Below are 26,678 nucleotides of genomic sequence, written 5' to 3' on the forward strand. Positions count from 1 at the left end.
AGGAAGCTGGATCTGTGAAAGCAGGGTAGAAATTTGGGTGATTGAAAAAGGAGAGTAATGGAGAGTGTGGGGATTTTAACTTGTACGGCTCACATAATTTATCCCAAAGTCTAAGAGATTGTTGAGTAACAAGATTTGTTATGGGATCTCGTGTTGAGTTGGACATCCATAGCAGGTTATTTACTGCCAGGGGATGCAGATCCACTGCTTCCAGACTGACCCACAATGGGGTCTCAGATTTTGAATGATATAGTGCAATCTGGGCCAATTGGGCTGCATGGTAATTATGTGCAAAATTAGGGAGTCCCAGATCTCCACTGAGTTTGCTGCGAAGCAGTATAGACCTCGACACCCTAGGTTTTGAGGGGCCCCATATATATATTTGAATACTCGTGTTTGTATGACCCGATGGAAGTATGGGGGGATCGCAATTGGAAGGACTCTATAAAGATAGAGGAGTTTCGGTAGTAGTGACATCTTGACAGCCGTGACGTGCCCAGGCCAGGATATGCACAGTGTCTGCCAAGAGGCCAGTAGGGTGGAGAGATGGGACAGCATAGGGAGATAGTTCGCTTGAAAAAGTTGTGTGGGATTACTCGTTAGTTTTGTACCTAAATACGGAATCGAGGAGGTGGACCAATTGAAGGGAAAGTTATCCCGTAGATGTTTAAGTTGAGGGCTTTGGATTTGGACTTATTGATCTCCAATCCTGTGATAATATCAAATTTATCTAATATCTGAATAAGATTTGGGAGGGTCGTGCGGGGAGAAGTTATAAATAATAGAGCGTCATTCGCGAAGAGACACAGCTTGTGGGAGGTGGAGGCAACCTCTAGACCAGGGATATGCAATTAGCGGACCTCCAGCTGTTGCAAAACTACAAGTCCCATCATGCCTCTGCCTCTGGGTGTGGCTGTGAGAGTCTTGCTTTGCCTCACGGGAATTGTAGTTCTGCAACAGCTGGAGGTCCGCTAATTTCTTATCCCTGCTCTAGACCTTTAATGTTGGGATTAGCTCTGATCAGAGCCGCCAGTGGCTCAATTACTAGGGCAAAGAGTAGGGGAGAGAGGGGGCATCCCTGTCTTGTCCCCCGTTGAATAAGAAAGCAGTCTGAGCAAAACCCGGAATATTTAACATATGCTTTGGGTTGGTCATATAAAGAGGTTATCCATTGTAGAAAATTCGGACCAAAACCCCAGCGCTGTAATATAAAGTGTAGATAGGACCAGGAGACTGTATCAAATGCCTTCCTAATATCGAGAGACAAAAGATGCATGGGTATATTATGGGTTTTAGCGAGGCGTTGAAGTAAAATGACTCGACGAATGTTATCACTAGCCTGACGCCGTGGTATGAAACCTACCTGATCTTTCTGATTTAGCCCTCTGATAATCGGTTTAAGTCTTAAAGCCAATATTTTGGCTAGGATCTTGATGTCCAGATTAAGTAGGGATATGGGCCTGTAATTGGACCATAGGGTATTATCTGTGTTAGGTTTGGTTATCATGGAAATAATGTCTGTCAGTGTGTCCCAGCCAAAGGAGCGATGTTAAGCAGGGCGTTGAAAGAATTAGTTAGGAGTGGGGCTAGTGTGTCAGCGAATTTCTTATAGTACGTGCTTGAGAGTCCATCAGGTCCTGGTCTTTTGTGGGTTTTAAGTAATTTAATGGCTAAAAGGACTTCCCCGGTTTGCTTCCGACAATTTGGGTATAGGTAAATTTTGGAGCAGTGTCTCTGCTTGTTTCAGAGGAAAAGAGGCCTTTGCTTCATATAGCTCGGCCAGTTTCCTACGGAACTCAGCAAGCACCTTGACAGGGTTGCTTGAATGAACATCTTTAGCCAACCTGAGTCGAATCGCTTTGGTATATATAGTGTGTTTGGACCTGCGTATAGCCTTATCTGCTGTTTCTGGCAGTAGCAGGTCTAGTTCAACTTTGTTTTTTTCTAGTGTTATTCTATGGGGTTCTGTTGGAGAGGATTGGAATTGGAGGAAGTGATGGTGGTATTCTGTTTCGAGTTGTTGCAGCTTGAGCTTTTTGTCGCGTTTTAAGATGCGTAGAGACTAGGGGTGCAACGGATCGTCATCGATCCGTGACCCGTACGGATCAACCTCCGCGGATCGGGACACCCGCGATCCGCAGAGCGCTCTGTGGCCTCGGCCATAGGAAAGGCCGTGGCTTCGGCCTAGCTCCGGAGCGGTGGCCATCTTGGTACAACCGGCGGCCGTTTAGCACGTAATCGCTCCGTCAAATGACGGAGCGATCACTTGTAACAAACCGACGCCGGTTCCTCTCTCCCCTCTGTGTACTGATCTGTACAGTGGAAGGCAGAGATCGTATGTAAGCAATGCCCTGCCAATACTCTGCAATGCCCTTCTGCAATGCCCTGCTGCAATATTCTGCAATGCCCTGCTGCAATACTCTGCAATGCCCTGCTGCAATACTCTGCAATACTCTGCAATGCCCTGCTGCAATACTCTTCCATACCCTGACAATACTCTGCCAATACTCTGCCAATACTCTGCCAATACTCTGCCATACTCTGCCAATACCCTGCCAATACCCTGCCAATACTCTGCCAATACCCTGCCAATACTCTGCCAATATACCCGCCAATATACCCTGCCAATATACCCGCCAATACCCTGCCAATACTCTGCCGTTACTCTGCCAATAGGGAGATTGTGGATATTACAGTGGGGGAGTTTTTTTTTTCTTTGATCCGAAAATGATCCGAGGAAGGATCCGAACCGTGAGTTTTTTGATCCGTTGCACCCCTAGTAGAGACTGAGATACAGGTGCCTCTTATTACAGGCTTATGTGCCTCCCATAGGAGAACTGGGGATATGTCAGGTGTTACGTTATGTGTAAGGTACTCTTTAAGGGCGAGCTGAATGTCAAAACTATAGGACTTGTTGGTTAGGTGTGCATCGTTCATGCACCAAGTGCGGTCTAGGGCTTGGGGGATCAGGGATGAGATTGTTGTTATCACAGCACAGTGATCTGACCATGTAATGGGCTGTATGTAGGAGTGTAGTAAGATTGGTGCGGATGCTACCGGGATAAATATATGGTCTATCCTGGAGAAGGACTTATGTGGATGGGAATAAAATGTGTAGTTCCTTCTGGAGGGGTTGCACTCTCTCCAGGTATCGAGCAAGGAAGATTGCTAGAGTAGCTTGCAGAACTGTAGGGAGGGGGAGTGTTGTTCCGGGGCGTACGGGGACTTATCAAGACGTGGATGAAGTATAAGGTTTGAGTCGCAGCACAAGATCAAAGTTCCTTTACAGTGTGACTGTACCACCTGTAGGTGATGGGGGAAAAACGGGTTTGGGTTATGGTTATGAGCATAGTAGGAGACGAACGTAGTTTCAACGTCTTGTAAAAGGCCTACTAATGTAATGTAACGGCCTTCTGGGTCTTTAACCTAACTCTCTTATCTCCCTGGATAGTCTATTAGTAATCTGGTCCGAGGTCGCTTTAAGAGCCCTCTGTAGCATTCTGTAGGATTCCATGTGTGCTACGAAATCTTTCTCTGACATACCTGACTGTGGCAGTGCTGGGGAGCCGCTCGGGTTGAGATCAGTATCGTCCTCCTCCTCAATGTCCATCTGTCCCAGGTCAGCAGGAGAAGCAGCCAAGCTGTTTGGCAAGGGCTTTTGCCACCATCTTAGAAGAGCCACGGGCCAAGGATTCCTTAATCGGCTTAGGTTTATTTTTGCCGCGGTACCCAGTCAGAACCATCCCGGACAAGGCAGGGGGTGTTCCGCAGGTGGATCGCTGAAGTGGCTGGGCTGTAGGGCGGTTCAGAAGCCCGTTATAGCTCTGGTATGGCAGCGGGGAGTGTGGAGCCTCGCGCATGCGCCCCCATTTTTTTTGTTTTTTAATATAGCGAATGGTTAGAGGGGGATGGGTGAGAAAAGGGAGATTTGATATTGGATAGGGACTTTTAAAGGAATCGTTTGTGTGAACTTTATTCTCAGTTTCAAATTATTTCACGTTGTGCTATACAATGCAGCCCAGTAACAACAATATTGACTGAGAAAAAACAAATAAGTAGAAACCAGTGGTGTACAGGAAAGTAAACCTACACAAGGTCAAACTGGCAACTGTGACCGTGTCACAGTGTTATACAAAATTAATGAGTAACTTCTCAAAATAGGATGAATGTCAAGAAGCCGCTAAACATAAAATTTTAAAGTGCATCTCTAACCAAAACTTTGTTTTTTATTTAGTTTTCGATAACGTGGGAAAAAGTTAAACACTGTTAAGTTTTTATTGCCTTCTGTGACCTAGCTAGGGGGATTAACCCTTCTATTTGACCTGGTTACCCAAACAAAGTTGGGGGAAATTAAGTAGAGTTTTCCCCATCAGAAGATTCATTCTTATTTCTTGCTCTAGTGACTATGGTTCTGGGGACAACAGAGAGTCACCACACACATTGCAATCTGACCATACAATCTCTGTACAATCATCTTTAGATCTACCAAAACTATGTAATATGAGGACCTACCTAAACTATCCAATCCAATCAATTTGTATACAACCAGGCAGGCTGGACTACATATTTGTTGGTAGATCTAACTGGAATTGTACAGTCAGATTGTAACATGTGGTGAGCTTAAGATTGTAAATTCTTTTACTTTGGGGATATTTCCTCTAGTTTGCTTCATCCCCTGAAGTAAATCTCCCAAGTGGGACAGAGACAGCAGAAAACAGGGTTTTTAACCATTCCCTACTGTCCTCAAAAGTCAACAAAGAAAGTTTTTTTTTTTAAATCTAAACACACACTTTAAGACTTGCAAATGCATTTAATGGCATTCCTTGATAAATATGTAAAAACTTCAGGAGCTTATCCAAAACTGAATGCAGGAATATTCTGAGCGCTGGACAGTATTTCCCAGCACGCTGCTTCTGGTTTATAAGTTACATTGAATATTCCCTACTGACATTTTTGAATATGTAATATTTCAGATATACATGTAAAAGTAATTGGAGTTGTATAAATAATGTAATCCACATTTAAATTCTGAACTGCAGAGTTTTTTTTTTTACAAATCCATACTTTATACCATAATAAAAAGGAAACTTTTTAAAAATGTGAGTTTAAAACAGTTAATTTTCCTCATTTGTGACCGGTGGTCAGGATGCCTAGATGTAAATTGGCAAATTTTTGCAGCATTAGCATGTCTGTTATTTTTTTTACCCTTTGTTTTCAGCATTTTCTATCTTTTCTCAATTTATTATTTATATTGATGCATATGTATCTGACATTTGCACTATTAAATAGATAATACCGCAGATGAATACTGCAACCTGAAGGTGGCTTCTGTTTTTTTTATTGAAACCCCCAGCCTGAATGTGATCACTATGTTTGATCTGACATAATCACATGAATAGGGACCACTCTTTCAAATCATCTGTGGGAACCCAGGCTGTCATTGACAGCTGGAATTGAGTCAGCAGGCTCACAAAGGGGGGGGGAGAGCATATTTTTTTTAAATTTATTCTGGGCACCAAGTATCATGCAGAGATATGTTAATAAACAGATGGCTGTGTGTTGAGTTATTTTGAGGGGACAACAAATTTACACTTTTGTACAAGCTGTACACTCACTACTTTACATTGTAGCAAAGTGTAATTTCTTCAGTGTTGTCACATGAAAAGATATAATAAGATATTTTCAAAAATATGAGGGGTGTACTCACTTTTGTGAGATACAGTGTGTGTGTGTATATATATATATATATATATATATATATATGTATGTGTGTGTGTGTGTGTGTGTGTATGTGTATATATATATATATATATATATGATATATATTACAGTCCCTGCCCTTAAGGAGCTTACAACCTAAGGTCCCTAACTCACATTCATAAATACACATACAGGAGCCAATTAAGCTACCAGCATGTCTTTGGAGTGTGGGAGGAAACACAGACACAGGGAGAACATGAAAACTCAGTGTATACGTTTTCTTTAGTATGTTTAGAACAATGGATTGGAAATGTGAACATTTTTCTTGTTTTTGTGTCAAGTAAAAATTTTATATCACTTAAAGTCTTTGTAAACTCTCACATATACCCAATGAAGTGATTAGCCTCAGATAATACACAAATGAAACAAATCCTCCAACATAAGTTTTACTTGTCTATCTGCAGTCTTCTCTTCTCTACATCTATTCAAAAGTGCAGAATTGGGATAAAATCCTTCCTTATCTGTCAGGAGCAGAGAGGAGGGGGTGGAGAGCTGCAGTTAGAGCTCTTCTACACTGCGTAAGAGCTGATTGGAGGAAAGGGACACACCCCTCTTCACACATTGGCACAGGAATGAAGGAAGGTTACAGAGTAAGGATGAGCTCAGGCATGTTCACAAACAGCACGTGCAGAGCCTGCCAGGAAGTCGGCACTGCACAGCGCTAATCACAAGCAGTGAGACATTGTCCTATGCGCGGCTGCAGAGATCGGGAAATGTCTCACTGCCTGTGATTAGCACTCCGCAGTGCCGACTTCCTGGCGGGCTCTGCACGTGCTGTTTGCGAACACGCCTTAGCTCATCCTTATTACAGAGCTGTGTTCTCAATAGACAAGCTGCATGCTGAGCTCCCTCCCCCATCACAAATTTATCTCAAGTTTTGGGAAAACTTGTCAGAAGTGAATGCTGATAACAGAGGAACGAAGCACCAGAGAGAAACAACACTTAGAGCTTTGCAGGTAGACAAGTAAACACTATAGATGTACCATGTGTTTTGTTTAGATTTCATGACTGAGGTTTAAAACCACTTTAAAGTGGATCTTCACTCTAAAAGGGAAGTTCTGCATTATGTCCTCTACCCCCCATCCCTTTTTTTTTTTTTTTTTTGAGGTGCAGGTACCTAGTTTTATTAGGTACCCGCTCCTACTTACACTTGGATTGCCTAGGCGATCATTGACTTTGGATTTTTCTTAATACAGACTGAAAAACCTCTTTTTCATGTTTACCATATTCAGCCAGTAGGTGAAGCGCTAGAGTCTGCTGACTGCAGTTTTAAGTGATACTTCATGTTTATAACAATAGGTAGAGCCAGAGATATAGGTTGTTGTATTAAAAGCTTAGCTTGACCCTGCACCTTCTACACCTTGAACCTCCCTATTTGCCAGTAAGATACCAATCACATTTAAAGTTCAAGAGAGCGGCTCGTGACATGGAAGGTGTGTGATCAAGCTTAGCATTTTGACATATGGGGTTATCACAGATGGCAACATCTGATTTACCGTTTTGATCCTTTTTTTTTCAGAACACGCTGAGCTTGTCTTTCCTATATAATTTCACATTTTTATAGAATTACTCTTGCATAGTTTAGTGTAATAAATGTGGAGATTTTAGGATTAGCCACAGATATTTAAAGTAAGTATACAGAATTTACAGCAATCCACTATCTTAATGTCTGTTTACATGTCGGATAAAATGAATAAATACATCATATTAGACATAAACCTATTGCTATCTATACAGGTTTATGTATGTGATGTCTTATTTGTTAGTCATGTTAATAGTGGATCATTAGATAGGAAAGTGATGTAAATTCCATATATTTACTTATATCAAACAGTGAATGTGGCATTCATCAAACATGCAGACGAATCAATTACTATAATTTAAAACACATGCACGAGGAATAAATGAAAAAATCACGTTGCGCTGCTCATACAACCATAAAAAAAAAAAAAAATTCACAAAAATGTGACCGTTGTGCTCACAGTAAGTGATTAAATCGGTGGTAAATCAACCACACAATATCAAAACAAATGAAATAAATAATGACCAAAATAGTAAACATCTTCCAGAGGTGCAAACATCACTGGCTAAATAATAAATAAATGGATACTCAAAAAAAAAAAGTAAAACGGTGCCTTGAAAAAGTACTTGCCCTTGAAATTTTTCACATTTTGTCATGTTGCAACCAAAAACTTGTATTTTATTGGGATTTTATGTGATAGACGAACACAAAGTGGCACATCATTGTGAAGTGGAAGGAAAATGATAAATGGTTTTCCAAATTTTTTACAAATAAATATCTGAAAAGTGTGGCATGTATTTGTGATCAGCCCCCCTGAGTCAATACTTTGTAGAACCACCTTTCACTGAAATTACAGCTGTAAGTTTTTTTGGGTATGTCTCTAGCAGCTTTGCACTCCTAGAGTGACATTTTTGCCCATTCTTCTTTGCAAAATAGCTCAAGCTCTGTCAGATTGGATGGAGAGCGTCTTTTTGAACAGCAATTCTCAAGTCTTGCCTCAGATTCTCAATTGGATTTAGGTCTGGACTTTGACTGGGCAATTCTAACACATGAATATGCTTTGATCTAAACCATTCCATTGTAGCTCTGGCTCTATATTTAGGGTTGTTGTCCTGCTGGAATGTTAACCTCCAACCCAGTCTCAAGTCTTTTGCAGACTCTAATGGCCGTACACACGATCCAAAAATCGGACGACAGATCGTCCGACTTTTTTCGCTTTGTAGTCACAAGTAGAAATTGAATAGGTTACTAAAGTCCCGAAAATTCTCGTACCACAGAAAAAGAAATCGGAAGTGATGTCATGTGTTGTAATGTATTTGTATTGTATTTTGGGACGACAACTGTACTAACTAAATGAAAATTGTACGATCTGGTATCATATGAGGAAAATTTTCGTGCTTGTCTGATCGAATAATATTGGATGAATTGTCGTGATCGGTTCTCGAAAGCTCTGTACTAACGATCTGATTATCGTATGATCACGTCAAAAGCGGTATTTTTCGTATGGTGTGTACGGGCCAAAAGGAACCTTTCACACGGGCGGTCTGCCCAGGAGACTCTGCTTTGCTCAGCAGGGGATCGCTCTGTTGATCCCCGCTAAGCAGGCGGATGACAGGTCCATCTCCACCCACTGTGCAGAGACGGAGCTGTCGGAGCCCCACTCTCCTCTAGGGGGAGATCGGATGAAAATGGGCCGCCTGTCTGTTTTTCATTCGATCCACCAGACGGATAGAAAGTAGAGTCACCATCCATCTGCATTTTTATGCACAGGATCGAATAGTAGTGGGTGTCAGCGGACATGTCATTGCTGACATCCGCCGATCCATAGGAGTGAATAGAGGCTCCGATCGGGTCTGCCTGAAAAACTGATAGGCGGGCCTGATCAGAAAGCTTGTGTGAAAGGGGCCTAACAGGTTTTATTCTAAGATTGCCCTGTATTTGGTTCCATCCATCTTCCCATCAACTTTGACCAGCTTCCCTGTCCCTGCTGAAGAAAAGCATGCCCACATTCTGATGCTGGCACTACCATGTTTCATGGTGGGGATGGTGTGTTCAAGGTGATGTGCAGTGTTGGTTTTCCACCAGACATAGTGTTTTGCTTTTAGGCCAAAAAGTTCGATTTTGCTCTTATCTGACCAGAGCACCTTCTTCCACATGTTTGCTGTGTCCCCCACATGGCTTCTCGCAAACTGCAAATGGGACTTCTTATGACTTTCTTTAAAGTTTCAACAATGGCTTTCTTTTTGCCACTCTTCCATAAAGGCCAGATTTGTGGAGTGCACGACTAATAGTTGTCCTGGGGACAGATTCTCCCACCTGAGTTGTGGATCTCTGCAGCTCCTCCAGAGTCATCATGGGCCTGATTTTCTGATTAACCACTTGCCAACCAGCCGCCGCAGTTTTACTGCGGCAGGTTGGCTCGGCTGGGCAAATCGGCGTCACCTTACGTCGCTTCCCGTTGTTGCCACGGCTCGCCACCGGAGCCGATGCGAGTGCCTGCCGGGCGCGATGACAGACGGGCACCTGCGATCGCTCGTGACAGAGCGAGAACCGGGATCTTTGTGTGTAAATGCACAGATCCTGGTTCGTTCAGGGCAGAAGAGACTGATCGTGTGTTCATACAAAGTATGAACAGCGATCTGTCATCTCCACTAGTCAGTCCCATCCCCCCTTCAGTTAGAACACAGGGAACACAATTAACCCCTTGATCTCCCCCTAGTGTTAACCCCCTTCCCTGCCAGTGACATTTTTACAGTAATCAGTGCAATTTTATAGCACACATCGCTGTATAATTGTCAATGGTCCCAAAAATGTGTCAAAAGTGTCCGATGTGTCCGCCATAATGTTGCACTCCCGATAAAAATAGCAGATCGCTGCAATTACTAGTAAAAAAATAAATAATAATAAAAATTCCATAAATCTATCCCCTATTTTGTAGACGGTATAACTTTTGCGCAAACCAATCAATATAGTTATATAGTAAGGTTGAATAAAGACACCAGTCCATCCAGTTCAACCTGAGTGAGTGTGGGTGCGTGTCTACAATTGTCCCTATATATGCTTATTGCAATTTTTTTTTTTTTACCAGAAATATATGTGGAAGAATACATAGCGGCCTAAACTGAGGAAATTTTTTTTTTTTTTTTTTTTTTAAATGTGGGATGTTTATTATAGCAAAAAGTAAAAGATATATATTTTTTTTTCCACGTTGTCGCTCTTCTTTTTGTTTTATAGAACAAAAAATAAAAACCGCAGAGATAATCAAATACCACCAAAAGAAAGCTCTATTTGTGCGAAAAAAAGGACGTCAATTTTGTTTGGATACAACGTCGCACGACTGTGCAATTGTCAGTTAAAGCGTCGCAGTGCCGTATGGCAAGAAATGGCCTGGTCATTGAGCAGCCAAATCTTCTGGGGCTGAAGTGGTTAATGATCTCCTTGCCCGGCCTGTCCGTTTAGGTGGACGTCCATGTCTTGATAGGTTTGTAGTTGTGCCATACTAATTCCATTTTCGGATGATGGATTGAACAATGCTCCTTGATGTTCAAAGCTTGGGATTTTTTTTTTATAACCTAACCCTGCTTTAAACTTCTCCACAACTTTTTTCCTGACCTGTCTGGTGTGTTCTTTGGACTTCATGATGCTGTTTGTTCACTAGGGTTCTCTAACAAACCTTTTGAGGGCTTCACAGAACAGCTGTATTTTATACTGAGATTAAATTACACACAGGTGGACTCTATTTACTAATTAGGTGATTTCTGAAGGCAATTCGTTCCACTAGATTTTAGTTAGGGGTATGAGAGTAAAGGGTGCTGAATACATGACAAAATGTGGAACATTTCAAGGGGTATGAATACCTTTTCAAGGCACTGTATATTAAATATGAACTTATCATAAATAATAAAAAACAGTGGTAAATGGTAAACACCATACAGATGTGTAAATCCCACTCAAATAATAAATAAACCAACCAGTGAGTACAAAGGTGATAAATTCAATAATGAAAATCCACACAAATCAATAAGTAAAAAATAAAAAGTAAATGCAACCAACACCCTGCTGCTCCACTAGTGCAAAAACTAATAGGCAAGCTGAGACTTAACTGACAAGCTGACTTCGTCATCCCCGAAGGTCTCCGCTAGGACCGACCTACTTCCCATTCCACCATCTTTCACTGGATCAGGCACATTACTGTTCAAGCCTACCAGTTTAAAGTGGAACTTGAGTCAGAAAAGTGAATAGGAGCCTGTACTGTTTAAAATCCAGTAAAACATCATCTCACCCTGCTCTGCACATGCTCAGTTGCTCTCCATTTTTAGGCACTGCTGAGTTTGTACAGGCCGATTTGCTGACGGCCTTAAAGCAGAATTAAACTCTCCTATCCTTTACAGCCAAGGAAGCTGCTTTTGTTTGACCTGAAAATGATGCTGCAAATGTGATCAGTTATGACACTAGCCATTTTATGGTTTGACAGTTTGGTTAAGGACACAAGCAAATGTGACAATTAGTAATCCCAGCATTCCAGGAATGTATCTGTTTTTTGAAACTGTTAAATTGATGGGTTTTAGTTGCTTTATGATTTACTGCTGATCAGAGGCTCTGGGCTTCAGCAAAATGGCAGCCTCCGGCAAGAAGAAACAGGGGCAATGCTGGAGGCAATTTACAGCACACACTAATTTTGGTAGCATAATTATTAGGGCTGGTTCACACCACAACGCACTCCAGATCTGTTCTGCATGCGTTTCTGCATGCATGTTTTTAACGTGTTCCAGTGCGTATTTGATGCGTTTTTAATGCATTCCAGGTGCTTTTTTTTTTTTTATTATTTACAGGTTTTTTTTTCACTATACTAGGGTCCAGTGCATTTTTTGATGCGTTCCAGTACAGTCCAGTGCAGGAAAAATGCAGCATGTTCTACTTTTTTTCTGGAACTGGAAAGCCCTGAACTGACCGTTTTTGGTGCAGAAATAAAACGCACTGGACTGCATGTGGTGTGAATTGGCCCTTTAATGTGCAATGCTTGTTCCTTGCTAAAGAACGTTATTTTTTATCAAGTTGTTATGGGTAAAGTTCTGTTTTAAGGTTAAGGTTCCACAATGTTCTGTTAAAGCGCACTCCAACAGACTTGGGAGTGCTTCCTAGACTTGGATATCAGGCACCTCTCAGGCACCATTTGCAGGGCCAACACCTGGTCTTCTGTTCGCACATTCTCTAAGTTTTACCAAATGAGTTTTCAGGCATCATCCGTGGCATGCTTTGGACATAAGGTCCTGCAGGCAGCTCCTTAACCTTCAGGGACCCCCAGTGTTTTGTTCCAGTGTTTTTCTTTTTCTGTTTCTTTTCTCTTGAGCTGCTAACGTTGTTTTGCTGTGTTGCCCGCCCCTCAGTTGGACTGCTTTGGGATATCCCAGTGTTCCCAGTCTATGGCTTCTGTGCCTCATGATGAAAGATTAAGAAAAAAGTGATTTTTGTACTCCCCATAATATGCCTTTCATAGAGTTCATCAAGGGACACAGAACCAACCACTCTGGAGCACCTGGACCAGATGGCATCCACCCACAGATCCTAAAAGAATTGAGCTCTGTCATTTCAAAGCCATTGTTTCTAATATTTAGGGACTCATTAAAGACTAGAATGGTACCACTGGATTGGCGCAGGGCCAATGTGGTGCCCGTATTTAAAAAGGGATCAAAGTCTTTACCAAGTAGCTGTAGACCTGCTAGTTTAACTTCTATAGTCGGGAAGATACTGAAGAGTTTAATAAAGACAACTAGTTCTTGCTGGAAAAAAAATATTTTAAGCAACAGACAGCATGGATTCATAAAAGGCAGAAGTTGTCAAACAAACATGATTTCTTTTTATGAGGAGGTAAGTAAAACCTTGGACAGAGGGGTGGCTGTGGACGTGGTATACCTGGATTTTGCAAAAGCGTTTGACACAGTTGCCCACACACGGCTCATGGGTAAGGTAAAGTCTACAGGCTTGGAAATATCAGTTTGTAAATGGATAGAAAACTGGCTAAAGGACGGAATTCAGGGAGTAGTGGTTAATGACTCTTATGCCCTGTACACACGGTCGGATATTGATCAGACATTTCGACAACAAAATCCATGGATTTTTTCCGACGGATGTTGGCTCAAACTTGTCTTGCATACACACGGTCACACAAAGTTGTCGGAAAATCCGATTGTTCTGAACGCAGTGACGTAAAACACGTACGTCGGGACTATAAACGGGGCAGTAGTCAATAGCTTTCGTCTCTTAAGTTATTCTGAGCATGAGTGGCACTTTGTGCTTCGGATTTGTGTACACACTATCGGAATTTCCGACAACGGATTTTGTTGTCGGAAAATTTTATAGCAAGCTCTCAAACTTTGTGTGTCGGAAATTCCTATGGAAAATGTGTGATGAACCCTACACACGGTCGGAATTTCCGACAACAATGTCCTATCACACATTTTCCATCGAAAAATCCTATCGTGTGTGTATAGGGCATTACTCTCAATGGTCTAAGGTTATCAGTGGTGTATCCCAAGGTTCAGCGCTGGGACCCTTACTTTTTAATATCATTATAAATAATATAGGGATTAATATCTGGGATTAAAAGTAATATTTCTATCTTTGCAGATGACACTAAGCTATGAAGTAGGAATAACGTCCTTACAGGATGTCTCCAATTTACAAGCAGACCTCAATGCACTAAATGTCTAATTTGTCAATTAAGTGGCAAAAGAGGTTTAATGTTGATAAATGTTAAGTTATGCACTTGGGGGCTAAGAATATGCATGCATCATACATACTAGGGGGACTACAGCTCGGGGGAATCAATGGTGGAGAAGGATCTGGGGGTTTTGGTAGATCATAAGCTCAATAATAGCATGCAATGCCAAGCTGCGGTTTCCAAAGCAAGCAGTCCTTTCTTGTATTAAGAGAGGTTTGGCCTCCAGAGAGAGACATCATTTTGTACAAATCATTAGTAAGACCTCATCTGGAATATACACTTCAGTTTTGGGCACAGGTTCTCAAAAAGGGTATCGGGGAACTGGAGAAAGTGCAGAGAAGGGCAACCAAACTGCTAAGAGGCATGGAGGAGCTCAGCTATGAGGAGAGATTAGAGGAACTGAATCTGTTCCCTCTTGAGAAGAGGATATTAAGGGGGGATATGATCAACATGTTTAAATACATAAGTGGTCCATAGTGAACTTGGTGTTGAGTTATTCACTTTAAGGTCGTCACAGAGGACAAGGGGGCACTCTTTACATCTAGAGGAAAAAAGTTTTCATCTCCGAATTCGGAAAGGTTTCTTCACAGCAAGAGCTGTAAAAATGTGTAATATACTCCCTCCAGAGGTGATTCTGGCAAGTTCAGTAGGTTGTTTTAAAAAAGGACTGGATTTTTTCCTAAATGTACACAATATAATTGGATACTAACATTTATAGGTAAAGATCCAGGGAAAATCCGATTGCCTCTGGGGGGGATCAGGCAGGACTTTTTTCCCCTGCTGTAGCAAATTGGAGAATGCTTTGCTGGGGTTTTGTCTTCCTCTGGATCAACTGTGGATGAAGGATTGTGTATGTGGAATTGTATTATTATTATTTATTTATTTTTTTGGTTGAACTAGAGGGACTTGTGTCTTTTTTTCAACCTGACTAACTATGTGTTTATGATCTACTCCTAATACTGCTTTTCAAAAAAAGTTGCATCATGAGAAGTTATTCTTGGCCAACCTACTGGCTTTTTGTTTCCCAGTGTTCAAAACCTCCTAAAGGTTGTATCTAATGTTTCTGAGTTTGACTGTTCCTTTGCGCCTTGATGAACTCTTAAAAAAGATTTTATGGTGAGGTCAAAAACTTGTTATTTACAATGTAACCAGCTTATAAAAGATCTTCCATTTTCAGAGCCTGTTCTATAAAAGTATAACCTGACCAGCATGAGTGGCTGTTCCATGAAAAAAAAAAAAAAAAAGCTTATTATGGATATTTGGGGAGGGGGGGGTGGTGTTCTGTCTAACCATTGCTTATTTATATGTACAATCTCAGTACAGATTAGATCAGTAAATAGATCAGTAAAGTATCTCAGCCAGTGTTGCTTGCACCCCTCAGGAGAATTATGACATAGTTAGGGGTTTCTACTAATTCATATAAACCTACAATAACTTACAGTTATGGTAGTTATACATAAAATATATTTTATTCCTTAAAATATGTGGTCACACGATTTTATTAAATGTTCAGAGATCGGTAATACTGGGTGACATAATGTCACCCACCAAGGGGTGCAATGCTAGCATCCTATATTGTGAGGTATATAAAAAAGTTACCCAATGCTCTGTGATATGAAGTTGAGCTGTAAACTTGATTTGTAAATACAGGTGCATCTAAAAAAAATTGAATATCATCAAAAAGTTAACTTTGTTTCAGTAATGCATTTAAAACAGTGAAACTCCTATAATATGTAGATTCATTACACACAGAGTGATATATTTCAAGCATTTCTTTCTTTTAAATTTGATGATTATGGCTTACAGCAAGTAAAAACCCAAAATTCAGTGTATCAAAAATTAGAATATTGTAGACTCATAGTGTTGCACTCTAATCAGCTAATTAACTCAAAACACCTATAAAGGTTACATTTTAAATGGTCTCTCAGTCTGGTTCATTAGGTTACACAATCATGGAGAAGACTGCTGACTTGACAGTTGTCCAGAAGACAGTCATTGACACCCTCCACAAGGAGGGTAAGTCACAAAAGGTCATTGCTAAAGAAGCTGGCTGTTCACAGAGTGCTGTGTCCAAGCATATTAATGGAAAGTTGAGTGGAAGGAAAAAGTGTTGTAGAAAAAGGTGCACAAGCAACAGGGATAACTGCAGCCTTGGTGGGATTGTATAGCAAAGGCCATTCAAGAATTTGGGTGAAAGTCACAAGGAGTGGACTACGGCTGGTATCAGTGCTTCAAGAGCCACCACACACAAGACGTATCCAAGATATGGGCTACAACTGTCGCATTCCTTGTGTCAAACAACCCCTGAACCAGAGACAATGTCAGAAGCGTCTTACCTGGGCTAAGGAGAAAAAGGACTGATCTGTTGCTCAGTGGTCCAAAATCATCTTTTCAGATGAAAGTAAATTTTGCATTTCATTTGAAAATCAAGGCCCCAGAGTCTTGAGGAAGAGTGGAGAGGCACAGAGTCCAAGTTGCATGAGGTCCAGTGTGAAGTTTCCACAGTCAGTGATGCTTTGGGGAGCCATGTCATTTGCTGGTGTTGGTCCACTGTGTGTTATCTAATCCAAAGTCAGTGCAGCCCTCTACCAGGAAATTCTAGAGCACTTCATACTTCCCTCTACTGACCAGCTTTATGGAGATGCTGATTTCATTTTCCAGCAGGACTTAGCATTTGCCCACACTGCCAAAAGTACAAATACCTGGGTTAATGAACATGGTATCACTGTGCTTGATTGGCCAGAAAACTCACCTGACCTAAACCCCATAGAGAATCTGTGGGATATTGTCAACAGAAAGATGAGACACCAGACCCAACAATGCAGACGAGCTGAAGGCCGCTATCAAAATAACCTGGGCTTCCATAACACCTCAATAGTGCCACGGGCTGATCGCCTCCATGCCACGCCGCATTGATGCAGTAATTCATGCAAAAGGAACCCTGACCAAGTATTGAGTGCATACTGTACTGTAAATAGCAGGCGCCTGCTTTATACACCAAGTGCTATGACCCTTTTAGTATGTGCAAAGTGCTACATAAATATTTAGTGTAGCTGCCCCTAAGTGTATCCTCACTTAAACTGTAAATTAAAAAAAAAAAAAGGTTGGAGCTCACACTTAAAATTCAAACTTAAAACATCAAATCCAGTGTAAGACCACACTATAAAAAAAAAAAAAAATTATAGCATGTAAAAAAATATAGCATGTAGAAAATGTCCCACACCACCAGTGTGAAAAAGTGCTCTGTGTTCTCTTCCTTTCACTTCTTAATTAGCCACTCCTGTGCTCCACCATGTGTGATACACCAATGCACATACCACAATTAATGTGACCCCTTCGCTTAGGAGGTCATGTAGTGCTTTAACCACTTACTTACGGATCACTCACCGTCGTTATACGTCGGTACTTTGAAGAGGAGTATCGTTGTTATGGCAGCAGCTAGCTGCCATAACCCCGGTATCCTCTTCTTCAGCGGGCAGTCCGCTTCAAGATAAAAGTGGTCTCTGTGGCAGATTCGCCTTGGCCACCCCCCCTCCCGCCGCGCTCCGGTGCCCTCCGCCTCTTACCGGAGCCATCGGTAGCAGCAGTGGGGATCGGATCCTCTCCCTAGCCTGAGATGGAGACGAGTGATATATCTCCGTATAATTGCAGGGCGCAAGTGACATCAAAACGTCCCTTCCGCCCATAGATCTTAAAGGGCCATTTTAAAAAAAAAATTTTTTCAAATGACATTGATGACAAATCATTTATTTATTTTTATTGCATTTTAGTGTAAATATGAGATCTGAGGTCCTGTCATGCTTTTTTTCTATTACAAGGGATGTTTACATTCCTTGTAATAGGAATAAGAGTGACACATTTTTTTTTTTTTTTAAGAACAGTGTAAATAGACAATCTAGCCCCAAAGAGAGTAACTCGTACTCTGCTGACAATTTTAATATATTATGCTAGGAAAATGATAGTGTTATCATGGAAAAAGCCCAATCCTCTATCTGTATCAGCGTGGAAGGGCGTGGTTAACAGGGCTGCACCTTTATATAAGGCTACATACATTAGTAGGGGCATGCCACAGAAATTTGACAAAGTGTGGGGCAGTTGGATGAATAGCGAAACTACGATAGCAGATTGAGTGGCACCTAATAGAATACACTTGTAGTAGGATATAACATGTATGTAATTGTCAGACATACCGTAACGTTCCATTGACTGTTACTAAAAATAGGTGGCCTTATTATTACTGTGTTATTTTCACTAAGTGAAGGTCTGGAGGGAAGAGGAGAGAGTCAATGCTGAAGTAAATAGTTTACTTTTGTATGTGGCCCGTTGGGTCTTGTGTATACTTGTTGTGTTAAAAGCAATAAAAAAAAACTTTAAAAAAAAATCAGTGTAAAAATTGAAAAAAATAAAAAAAATAAGAAAATTTTTTTTATACGCACCCCATCCCGCTGAGCTCGCGTGCAGATGCGAACGCATAAGTGAGTAGAGCCCACATATGAAAACAGTGGTCAAACCACACATGTGAGGTATCGCCACGATCGGTAGAATGAGAGCAACAATTCTAACTCAAAACCTCCTCTGTAACTCAAAACATGCAACCTGTAGATTTTTTTAAACTTCGCCTATGGAGATTTTTAAGGGTAAAAGTTTGTCGCCATTCCAGGAGCGGGCGCAATTTTGAAGTGTGACATATTGGGTATCCATTTACGCCGCGTAACATTATCTTTCACAATATAAAAAACAATTGGGTTAACTTTACTGTTGCCTTATTTTTTAATTCAAAAAAGTGTATTTTTTCTATAAAAAAAAAAAGTGCGCTTGTAAGACCGCTGCGCAAATACGGTGTGTCAGAAAGTATTGCAACGGCCGCCATTTTATTCTTTAGGGAGTTAGAAAAAAAAATATATAATGTTTGGGGGTTCTAAGTAATTTTCTAGCAAAATAAAATGTTTTTAACTTGTAAACAACAAATCACAGAAAGAGGCTCGGTCCTTAAGTGGTTAATGTAGACCTGGGGTGAGCCTTCATCTGATCTTGTACAGTAAGTAACTGGTTCTTCCCTCCAGTAGATTTTCCTCAATTCTCTGCCAGATAATATTTAATCAGCACCTTAAAATGTAGCAGTCAGTGAAAGGGGGGGGGGGGGGTTACTACAGCACAGGATCTCCAAAAGTCCACGTGTTATTCTTTCCAACTGACCTTGTTAAATCCGCCTGTCCTGTGCTCTTGCTGATCGGTCCGTTCCTGAAGTAATAAGACAGTACACAGGACCATCACCTATTTTAGTATCATGCTGGGTATACTTCGCTGCCTCTTCCTTCACACAAGCCAAGCCTCGCTCACACTGGTGTGGGAGTTTTTCTACATGCTATATATTTTTTACGTTATATGTGGAAGTGTGGTCTTACACTGGATTTGATGTTTTAGATTTGAGTTTTAAGCGCGAGTGCCAAACCTTTTTTTCTTTCATATATAAGATTAAAGTTGCCAATTTTTTTTTTTTTTTTTTGCAGATCAGAGCTGTGCTCATTGGAATCGGTGTTCCACTGCAATGGGTACCTGTGAGCAGTGGAGACAGGAACTTGCCCAAGAGAGACAAGCAAAAGAGGACTGTAATGACGGTGTGCTAGGAAAAATGTCATCTCCAAAACATGGTAATTTTAAAGTTTATCCAAATTCAAGGACAAAAATATAATATATTGGAGCTTACCAGTCCTTAGATGTGGTGTCTGCATTTAGTTAATTTTTTTCTCCTAATTTTTACCTAACAATCCTGTCAGCACCACAAGCAGAGAGCAAAGAAAGATATCAGCTTACAGGATTTAATTTTTTCTGCACTTGTCATACCACTTACCATTTGATTGTATAGCAGACCAAAAAAGACCAAAGAAAAAAGAGGTTCATCGTTAGGGTTGAAAGTCCATTAAAGTTTGAAAATTGCCTCTGCAAACCTTGCTGTAGTTTACTAATCTTACCACTTCCATCTTTCACTAATTAACTGTGCAGAAGGCCAGCTTATTTGTCTTCTTATGCCCCGTACACACGGTCGGATTTTCCGATGGAAAATGTCCGATCGGAGCGTGTTGTCGGAAATTCCGACCGTGTGTGGGCTCCATTGGACATTTTCTATCGGATTTTCCGACACACAAAGTTGGAGAGCAGGAGATAAAATTTTCCGACAACAAAATCCGTTGTCGGAAATTCCGATCGTGTGTACACAAATCCGATGGACAAAGTGCCACGCATGCTCAGAATAAATAAAGAGATGAAAGCTATTGGCCACTGCCCCATTTATAGTCCTGACGTACGTGTTTTACGTCACCGCGTTTAGAACGATTGGATTTTCCGACAACTTTGTGTGACCGTGTGTATACAAGACAAGTTTGAGCCAACATCCGTCGGAAAAAATCCTAGGATTTTGTTGTCGGAATGTTCGAACAAAGTCCGACCGTGTGTACGGGGCATTACACTTTCATATAGTATTTTATTTAAAACCAGTGGATTATAAAAGATTGATTAATGATTCTAGATCTCTGCAAATAACTGGATTCCTGTTTGCATGGCCACTAACTATTTCCATTCGTGTCTGCCTAAATTATCTTAGATATCCATCTCTATGTATGATCAAGGAAATTAGATCCTCGACATATGAGCAGGCTACATGTGTTTTAATTTCCCTGCATCGTCTTCTTTTTCTATTCATTGGGGTTGATTTACTAAAGGCAAATCCACTTTGCACTACAAGTGCACTTGGAAGTGCAGTCACTGTAGATCTGAGGGGGACGTGCAAGGAAGATAAGAAACAGCATTTTTGCTTGTACGTGATTGGATGACAAAATCAGCAGAGCTTCCACTCAGATCTAAAGTCACTGCACTTCCAAGTGCACTTGTAGTGCAAAGTGGATTTGCCTTTAGTAAATCAACCTCATTGTGTCTTCCTTCGCACTATAAATAACTTTGTTTTTTTTTACCTAGGCAGGACAGGGTCATCCTCCTCCCTTTACTTCCGATCTGTACTGATCAGAGTAGATGATATGGACATTCATCAGGTAGGAAGGTGGAATTGTAAAACTACAAGAACTAGTTTGTCATTCTGTACTGGTTTATAACTGCTTTGTTCACCCTTTAAAGGTATCTTCCTCTGGACAGAGCTCACAAAAACCGTCACTTATTTCATGTGGTCATATTCCTGGTGCTTGCTCTGCTGTACACCTTCAATATACTGAATATTATCGTTTTCCAGGAGACAGCCTTTCAGGTGCTTTAGTAATTATTCATGACTATACTTGGTGCTTTTTTATTTGTTTAGCATAGAGGATACCCTGTGTTCTTGTTGTTCATTTATTCTTTCTCTGCAGTGCCTCCTCCTGCTCTGTACATACAGCTACATGGTCTTCTGTTATACATTGCTGCCCAGTCTGTCCTGTGGCTGAATTATTTTATGTTAGACCTATCGCATCACCTTCAGCAGTTTGCTGCTGTGACTTCTATTGTGAATGATGAAGCCGGAGAGCACAGAGATGTGCGTCTGGATGGATTTAACCTTAAGGTTTGTCTTCCTATTACTTCTCTGTCAGTTGTTTTTGTCCTTTTTTTTCTCTCATTTGACTTTGTTTTCTTGCCTTACAGCTAAGTTTCCCTGTGCCACCTCCTTCTTACAGCCCGCCTGAACGCCCTTCTTCAATATGTGCCCATCTTACCTCAGTTACCCTAACAAACACACGGCAAGCTCCTGGGTCAACCATTGACCACCTTCAGAATACCTTCCGGTCCTTTGCTGCCCACAAATCTTTTCATCCTCCAGGACCTTTGCACACTGCATTTCTGTCTCATGTGTATCCTTCCTCTGAGCCCCCCTCAACATCTTTATGGAGTTTACATAGTCCTGGTTTGTCATTGCAATTTGAGGGAGGTGTTCCCAAACACCAGATGCTTCTCCACCCCATGCCATTTACTGCCCTGGCCTGCCTTTTAATATCTGAACGACAACTACAGGTTATGTTCAATGTGGATCAAATGGTACGATTGCAGCTGAACCACTACCATTACCTCACTTTACTACGTTTACAGGAGCAGGTTCAGGCCTTGTTGGAAGGGTTGCAAAATGTAGCAAATTCATCATTACACTTTGCGATAGAAATGCCTCCGCTCTGCCCTCCTGCAGTCTGTGTTGGTCTACTGATTCCTGTAGTCACTATTTCCCTTATGCTTTCTGCTTCCCACTCCCCAGTGCAGCCAGAGGACTCTGAGAGGAGCAGCCTTATTGGATTTGAACTGACAGATGGAGACACAGGAAGTGAAAGGGAGAGGACCAAGTTAATCCCAGTTAATAAAAATGAGGTTTCACTTCTTGGACAGGAACCAGCACAAGAACCTCAGGAGGAGTTTGTTGTGCACTCAGGAATACCTGCTCAGCCTGTTGAACATGTCAAGGCAGAAAAAGTAGAAGTTCCAGTAAAAGACAATCTAAATAAGGTGGTGGCTCAAGATTCCACACAGGCAAAGGAACTTTCTGTTGATCTGTTTTTGGGAAAGGATTTTGCACGTGACACTTTGCTTAACACACTGGGTCTGACAAAAGAGAATTTTAGCCTTGGCAAAGAAAGAATGCAGCGTCTTCTGGGTGACACTAAACATAAGTGTGTGATACTTCACCTGAACTTACCACATTGTACACAAATTCTTCATGCTTTACACTAGACCAGAGGTCTTCAAACTATGGCCCTCCAGTTGTTCAGGAACTACAATTCCCATCATGCCTAGTCATGTCTGTGAATGTCAGTTTTACAATGCCTCATGGGATGTGTAGTTCCGCAACAGCTGGAGAGCCGTAGTTTGAAGATCCCTGCACTAGACCATTGGTCCCCTTCTTTTTCCTGGTACCATCCCCTTTTTTTTATCTTTGCTGCATTTTTTGCATCTGCATCTTTTGCATTTAATAGATTTACGTTCTTTTCCAAGTATTTGTCTTTCTAGCACAAAATAATGTTTGCTGTTTTTTTTTTTTATTTCAGGGATATGGATGCTACCCATAATCTGACAAGCTCACCTCTTTCTCGTACACAGTCTCTTGACACAGTTTCAATTGAGGGGTTGGATGTTTTGTCTCTGGACAGCGAAACTACTGAGAATTTCTTACTTAAAATGGATGCTGGTAAATTAAAACACAAAATCTTTAATCTTCAACAGGTGTTAAGATAAACAAAGCTTGTGTGTAGAGTCAAACAATGCCTGAACTGATCATTGTACTGTATATGGCTAGTGACCAGCTTAGACTGTACACCATCAGGGATTTATGGTTTCTCTGTGGGGTTGCTGTTGGAATACAGTTGGGTAATTTGTGAGAGGGATTTTGCATTTGAGCGGATGGCCATTGTAAGAAGGCTATTGGCAGGATTTACATGAATGATGTAGCTTATATCAACACATTAGAAAGTTGCCTCTTCTTGATGAAGCAGACACTGCTGCTTAAAATGTGCAAAGGCTTTGAATATTGCAACTACCACAGCAATAATGTAATTTACTGATAAATATTTATGTTGAATCAACTACAGTAAGTCCCCTACATACCAACGTCAATTTGCGAACTTTCAAAGATTTGAACATGTGTTTAGATCTCCAATCCTGTAAAACTGGGTACAAACACAGGTTTTTTTTTTTTGAAAAAAAAATAACAGATCACCATACCAACACAAGCAATGTTGGTGCAGCAATCTTCCCCGCTGTGCCTTTATGTTCTGACGGAGACTTGCCCCGCCAGAAGAGTGCTAATCTTTGTTGGACTTATGAATGTGCTCCCGGCAACAGAACTTGTTCATAAGTAGGGGACTTATTGTACGAACCTTTGTGCTTGCCTGGTAGCAATTGTTATACTATGGTTTTATGGTTAACACGTTTTTAAGCTTGATCTGAAAAAAAACTGGATATATTTTTTTATATGATTTGTTGATGTAGATTTTAAGTAAGGTGTCTAGAAGGTCCTGTATCCATTATTTTATGCTACAAACAAATTTGGGGTAGAGATACCAGTTGACACTGTTAATATGTATGATTTCACTGCATATTGCACATTCTGTCTATTTTTCAGCTGCCTCATTTTGTTCTCTACAGAAGTATGGGTCTGCTGTCGTTAAAACTAAGTGCCAAAAGAGATTATGGGACTGATTTAACCAATTAACCTGTGCTTCCATTGCCTCTCTACATACATATAAAGGGTTTATTTTACACTTCATTCAGCCATATCTGCCATTATATGCCATGGTATTAAAAGTAGCACTCCACCAAAGCTTTTGTTTAGTTTTAGATACCGTAGTGAAATGATTAGAAGTTTCGTTTTTTTATTGCTGTTTGTGTGTCCACTAGAAAGATTTCCCCTCACTTCCTGTCCCAAAGACACAACAGGAATTAAGAGGAAATCTCTGCCACCAGAACGAATGTCTCAATTTTGGAGATATCCCCTCTACTTCTTTTCCAGGGCCAACTGTAAAAATTTAGATACGCAAAACTAGAGAAGAATAATGGTTCCATTTAAACCAAAGAGGAATGTGTAATGTCATTGTTCTAAGCAATTTTAATTGGCAATCTTTTTATATATTTATTTTTGTTTTAGAATCGGAAGTTAATGTAGAAACAGCATTATCTGATCAAGACACCACCTCTCAAAGTACAGAGGGTCCGGAACCACTGCAGGTAAGTGAGGCATTAGAATTTTGGTGACAGAGAAATGCTTTGATTAAACTGATATTTAACAAAAACAAAACAAGCAAATATAGTCTATTTTTTTTTTGTTTTTTTTTGTTTTATTATTATTCCATTTTTTAGATTTTGACTTTGGCCCTTCACCATGTCACTTCTGTGACTCACGTACATGGGGAAGATGTTTCCGTTATTGTTCAAGCTTTGGACCTCAGCTGTGCACAAAAGATTGAAGATTTGAAAGGTAAGGATGAGGGTTCTTTTCTTACTTGCATTTATTTTGAGGCATATAAAAATTTAGTCTGAAAAAATTACACATTTCTAATTCTATATGAATAATAATAATAATAATGTTGGTCCCTATTTATTAATGTATCAGATTCTTTTCTTTCTTTCAGTGCAAATTAAAAGCAGAATGTGGTTTTTACAGGCAACATGAACACAGTTTGTTTAATAACCTAGGTCTTGTGCAACGTGAAGTGTTTCCCCAGCCCAGAAAGCCCAGGTGCTGTGTGCAACTTCCCATAGACCTCAATGTCTGCATACAGCCATGCACAATTATTCATCTCTATGGGCAGCTGTGCGCTGCATCTGGGGTTCCTAGCTGGGAAAAGAATGCTGGAATTTATGTTGCAGGGGTTCAAATGCTCATGTGCAAGAGACCTTCATTCTGACTGGACAGTTAAAGAAATTTTAACACTTTGTTTATAAATTTAAAAACCCTAGTGAACCTCACTGGTTTGTGTCTTTACATCTTGTTTTTTTTTTTTCCTTCATAAACACAAAAAACTCTCTTTGTGGGGTTTCCTGATTGTATACCCTGCAGGTGACGTGACTTTATTTATTGTGTTACCGCTCAGAGCCATCTTCCTTGATACATTTTATATTGTGATTTGGATTGTAATAGCAGACTACAGACCCATAGTGTGTGGCTCTTCTCACTGGTATGAACATATTATGTAGTGCTCTCTAAATTACACTTGTTTTTCTTCTGTTTGTCTTGTCGTCTACCATAAATAAACAGAATAAAAAAAAGAGAAAAAAAACCCTAGTGAATCTAAACACATTCACTATGCTGGATTTACAGACATTCATAGCAGAATTATCTGCATCATTCACGACATTTAGGCTACATTCACATCGGCAAATAGGGCCAGTGCGAATAGCAGCAGGAATCAAATATTTCTGCTGCAGCTAGGTGCGGCCACCGGCCCCGTTCACTAAAATGATAGGTCGACGGCAGCTGCAGCTATTTGCAGCTGTCCGCACAGCCAGCGGATTACCTGCGCTGCTCTATGCACACAAAGTGTGTCCAGCAGCAATCGCCACAGGTAATCGCTGGCTGTGCAGAAAAGTAGAATTTTGTGTTCTTTGCAGCATAGATGGATACCAGGGTGATAACAGACCTTAAATACAAATTCACTATTTTATATGGTAATATACAGTGCATCCAGAAAGTATTCACAGCGCTTCACTTTTTCCACATTTTGTTATGTTACAACCTTATTCCAAAAAGGATTAAATTCATTATTTTCCTCAAAATTCTACAAACAATACCCCATAATGACAAGGTGAAAGAAGTTTGTTTGAAATCTTTGCAAACTCATTAAAAATAAAAAACAAAATAAATCCCATGTACACAAGTATTCACAGCCTTTGCTGAAACACTTTGTTGAAGCACCTTTGGCACCAATTACAGCCTCAGGTCTTTTTGAGTATGATGCTACAAGCTTGACACACCTATTTTTAGGCAGTTTCTCCCATTCTTCTTTGCAGGACCTCTCAAGCTCCATCAGGTTTGATGGGGAGCAATGGTGCACAGCCATTTTCAGCTCTCTGCAGAGATGTTCAATGGGGTTAAAATCTGGGCTCTGGCTGGGCCACTCAAGGACATTCACAGAGTTGTCTCACAGCCACTCCTTTGTTATGTTGACTGTGTGCTTAGAGTCGTTAGGAGATGAATCTTCGCCCCGGTCTGAGGTC

General features: G+C 40.8%; 1 protein-coding gene across 1 annotated transcript in view; it reads left to right on the forward strand.

The window, feature by feature from the left end:
- BLTP3A (bridge-like lipid transfer protein family member 3A) overlaps positions 1-26,678 on the forward strand; it is a 151,834-nt gene that overhangs the window by 77,578 nt on the left and 47,578 nt on the right. The window contains exons 10-17 of the mRNA XM_073616011.1: positions 19,514-19,654; positions 20,976-21,049; positions 21,132-21,258; positions 21,359-21,549; positions 21,630-22,639; positions 23,015-23,154; positions 24,610-24,689; positions 24,822-24,939. Coding sequence (XP_073472112.1) covers positions 19,514-19,654; positions 20,976-21,049; positions 21,132-21,258; positions 21,359-21,549; positions 21,630-22,639; positions 23,015-23,154; positions 24,610-24,689; positions 24,822-24,939 — 1,881 coding nt within the window. The remainder of the gene's footprint in view (positions 1-19,513; positions 19,655-20,975; positions 21,050-21,131; positions 21,259-21,358; positions 21,550-21,629; positions 22,640-23,014; positions 23,155-24,609; positions 24,690-24,821; positions 24,940-26,678) is intronic.

The sequence above is a fragment of the Aquarana catesbeiana genome, linkage group LG02 (assembly GCF_042186555.1).
Source record: "Aquarana catesbeiana isolate 2022-GZ linkage group LG02, ASM4218655v1, whole genome shotgun sequence".
NCBI classification, from domain to species: Eukaryota; Metazoa; Chordata; class Amphibia; order Anura; family Ranidae; genus Aquarana; species Aquarana catesbeiana.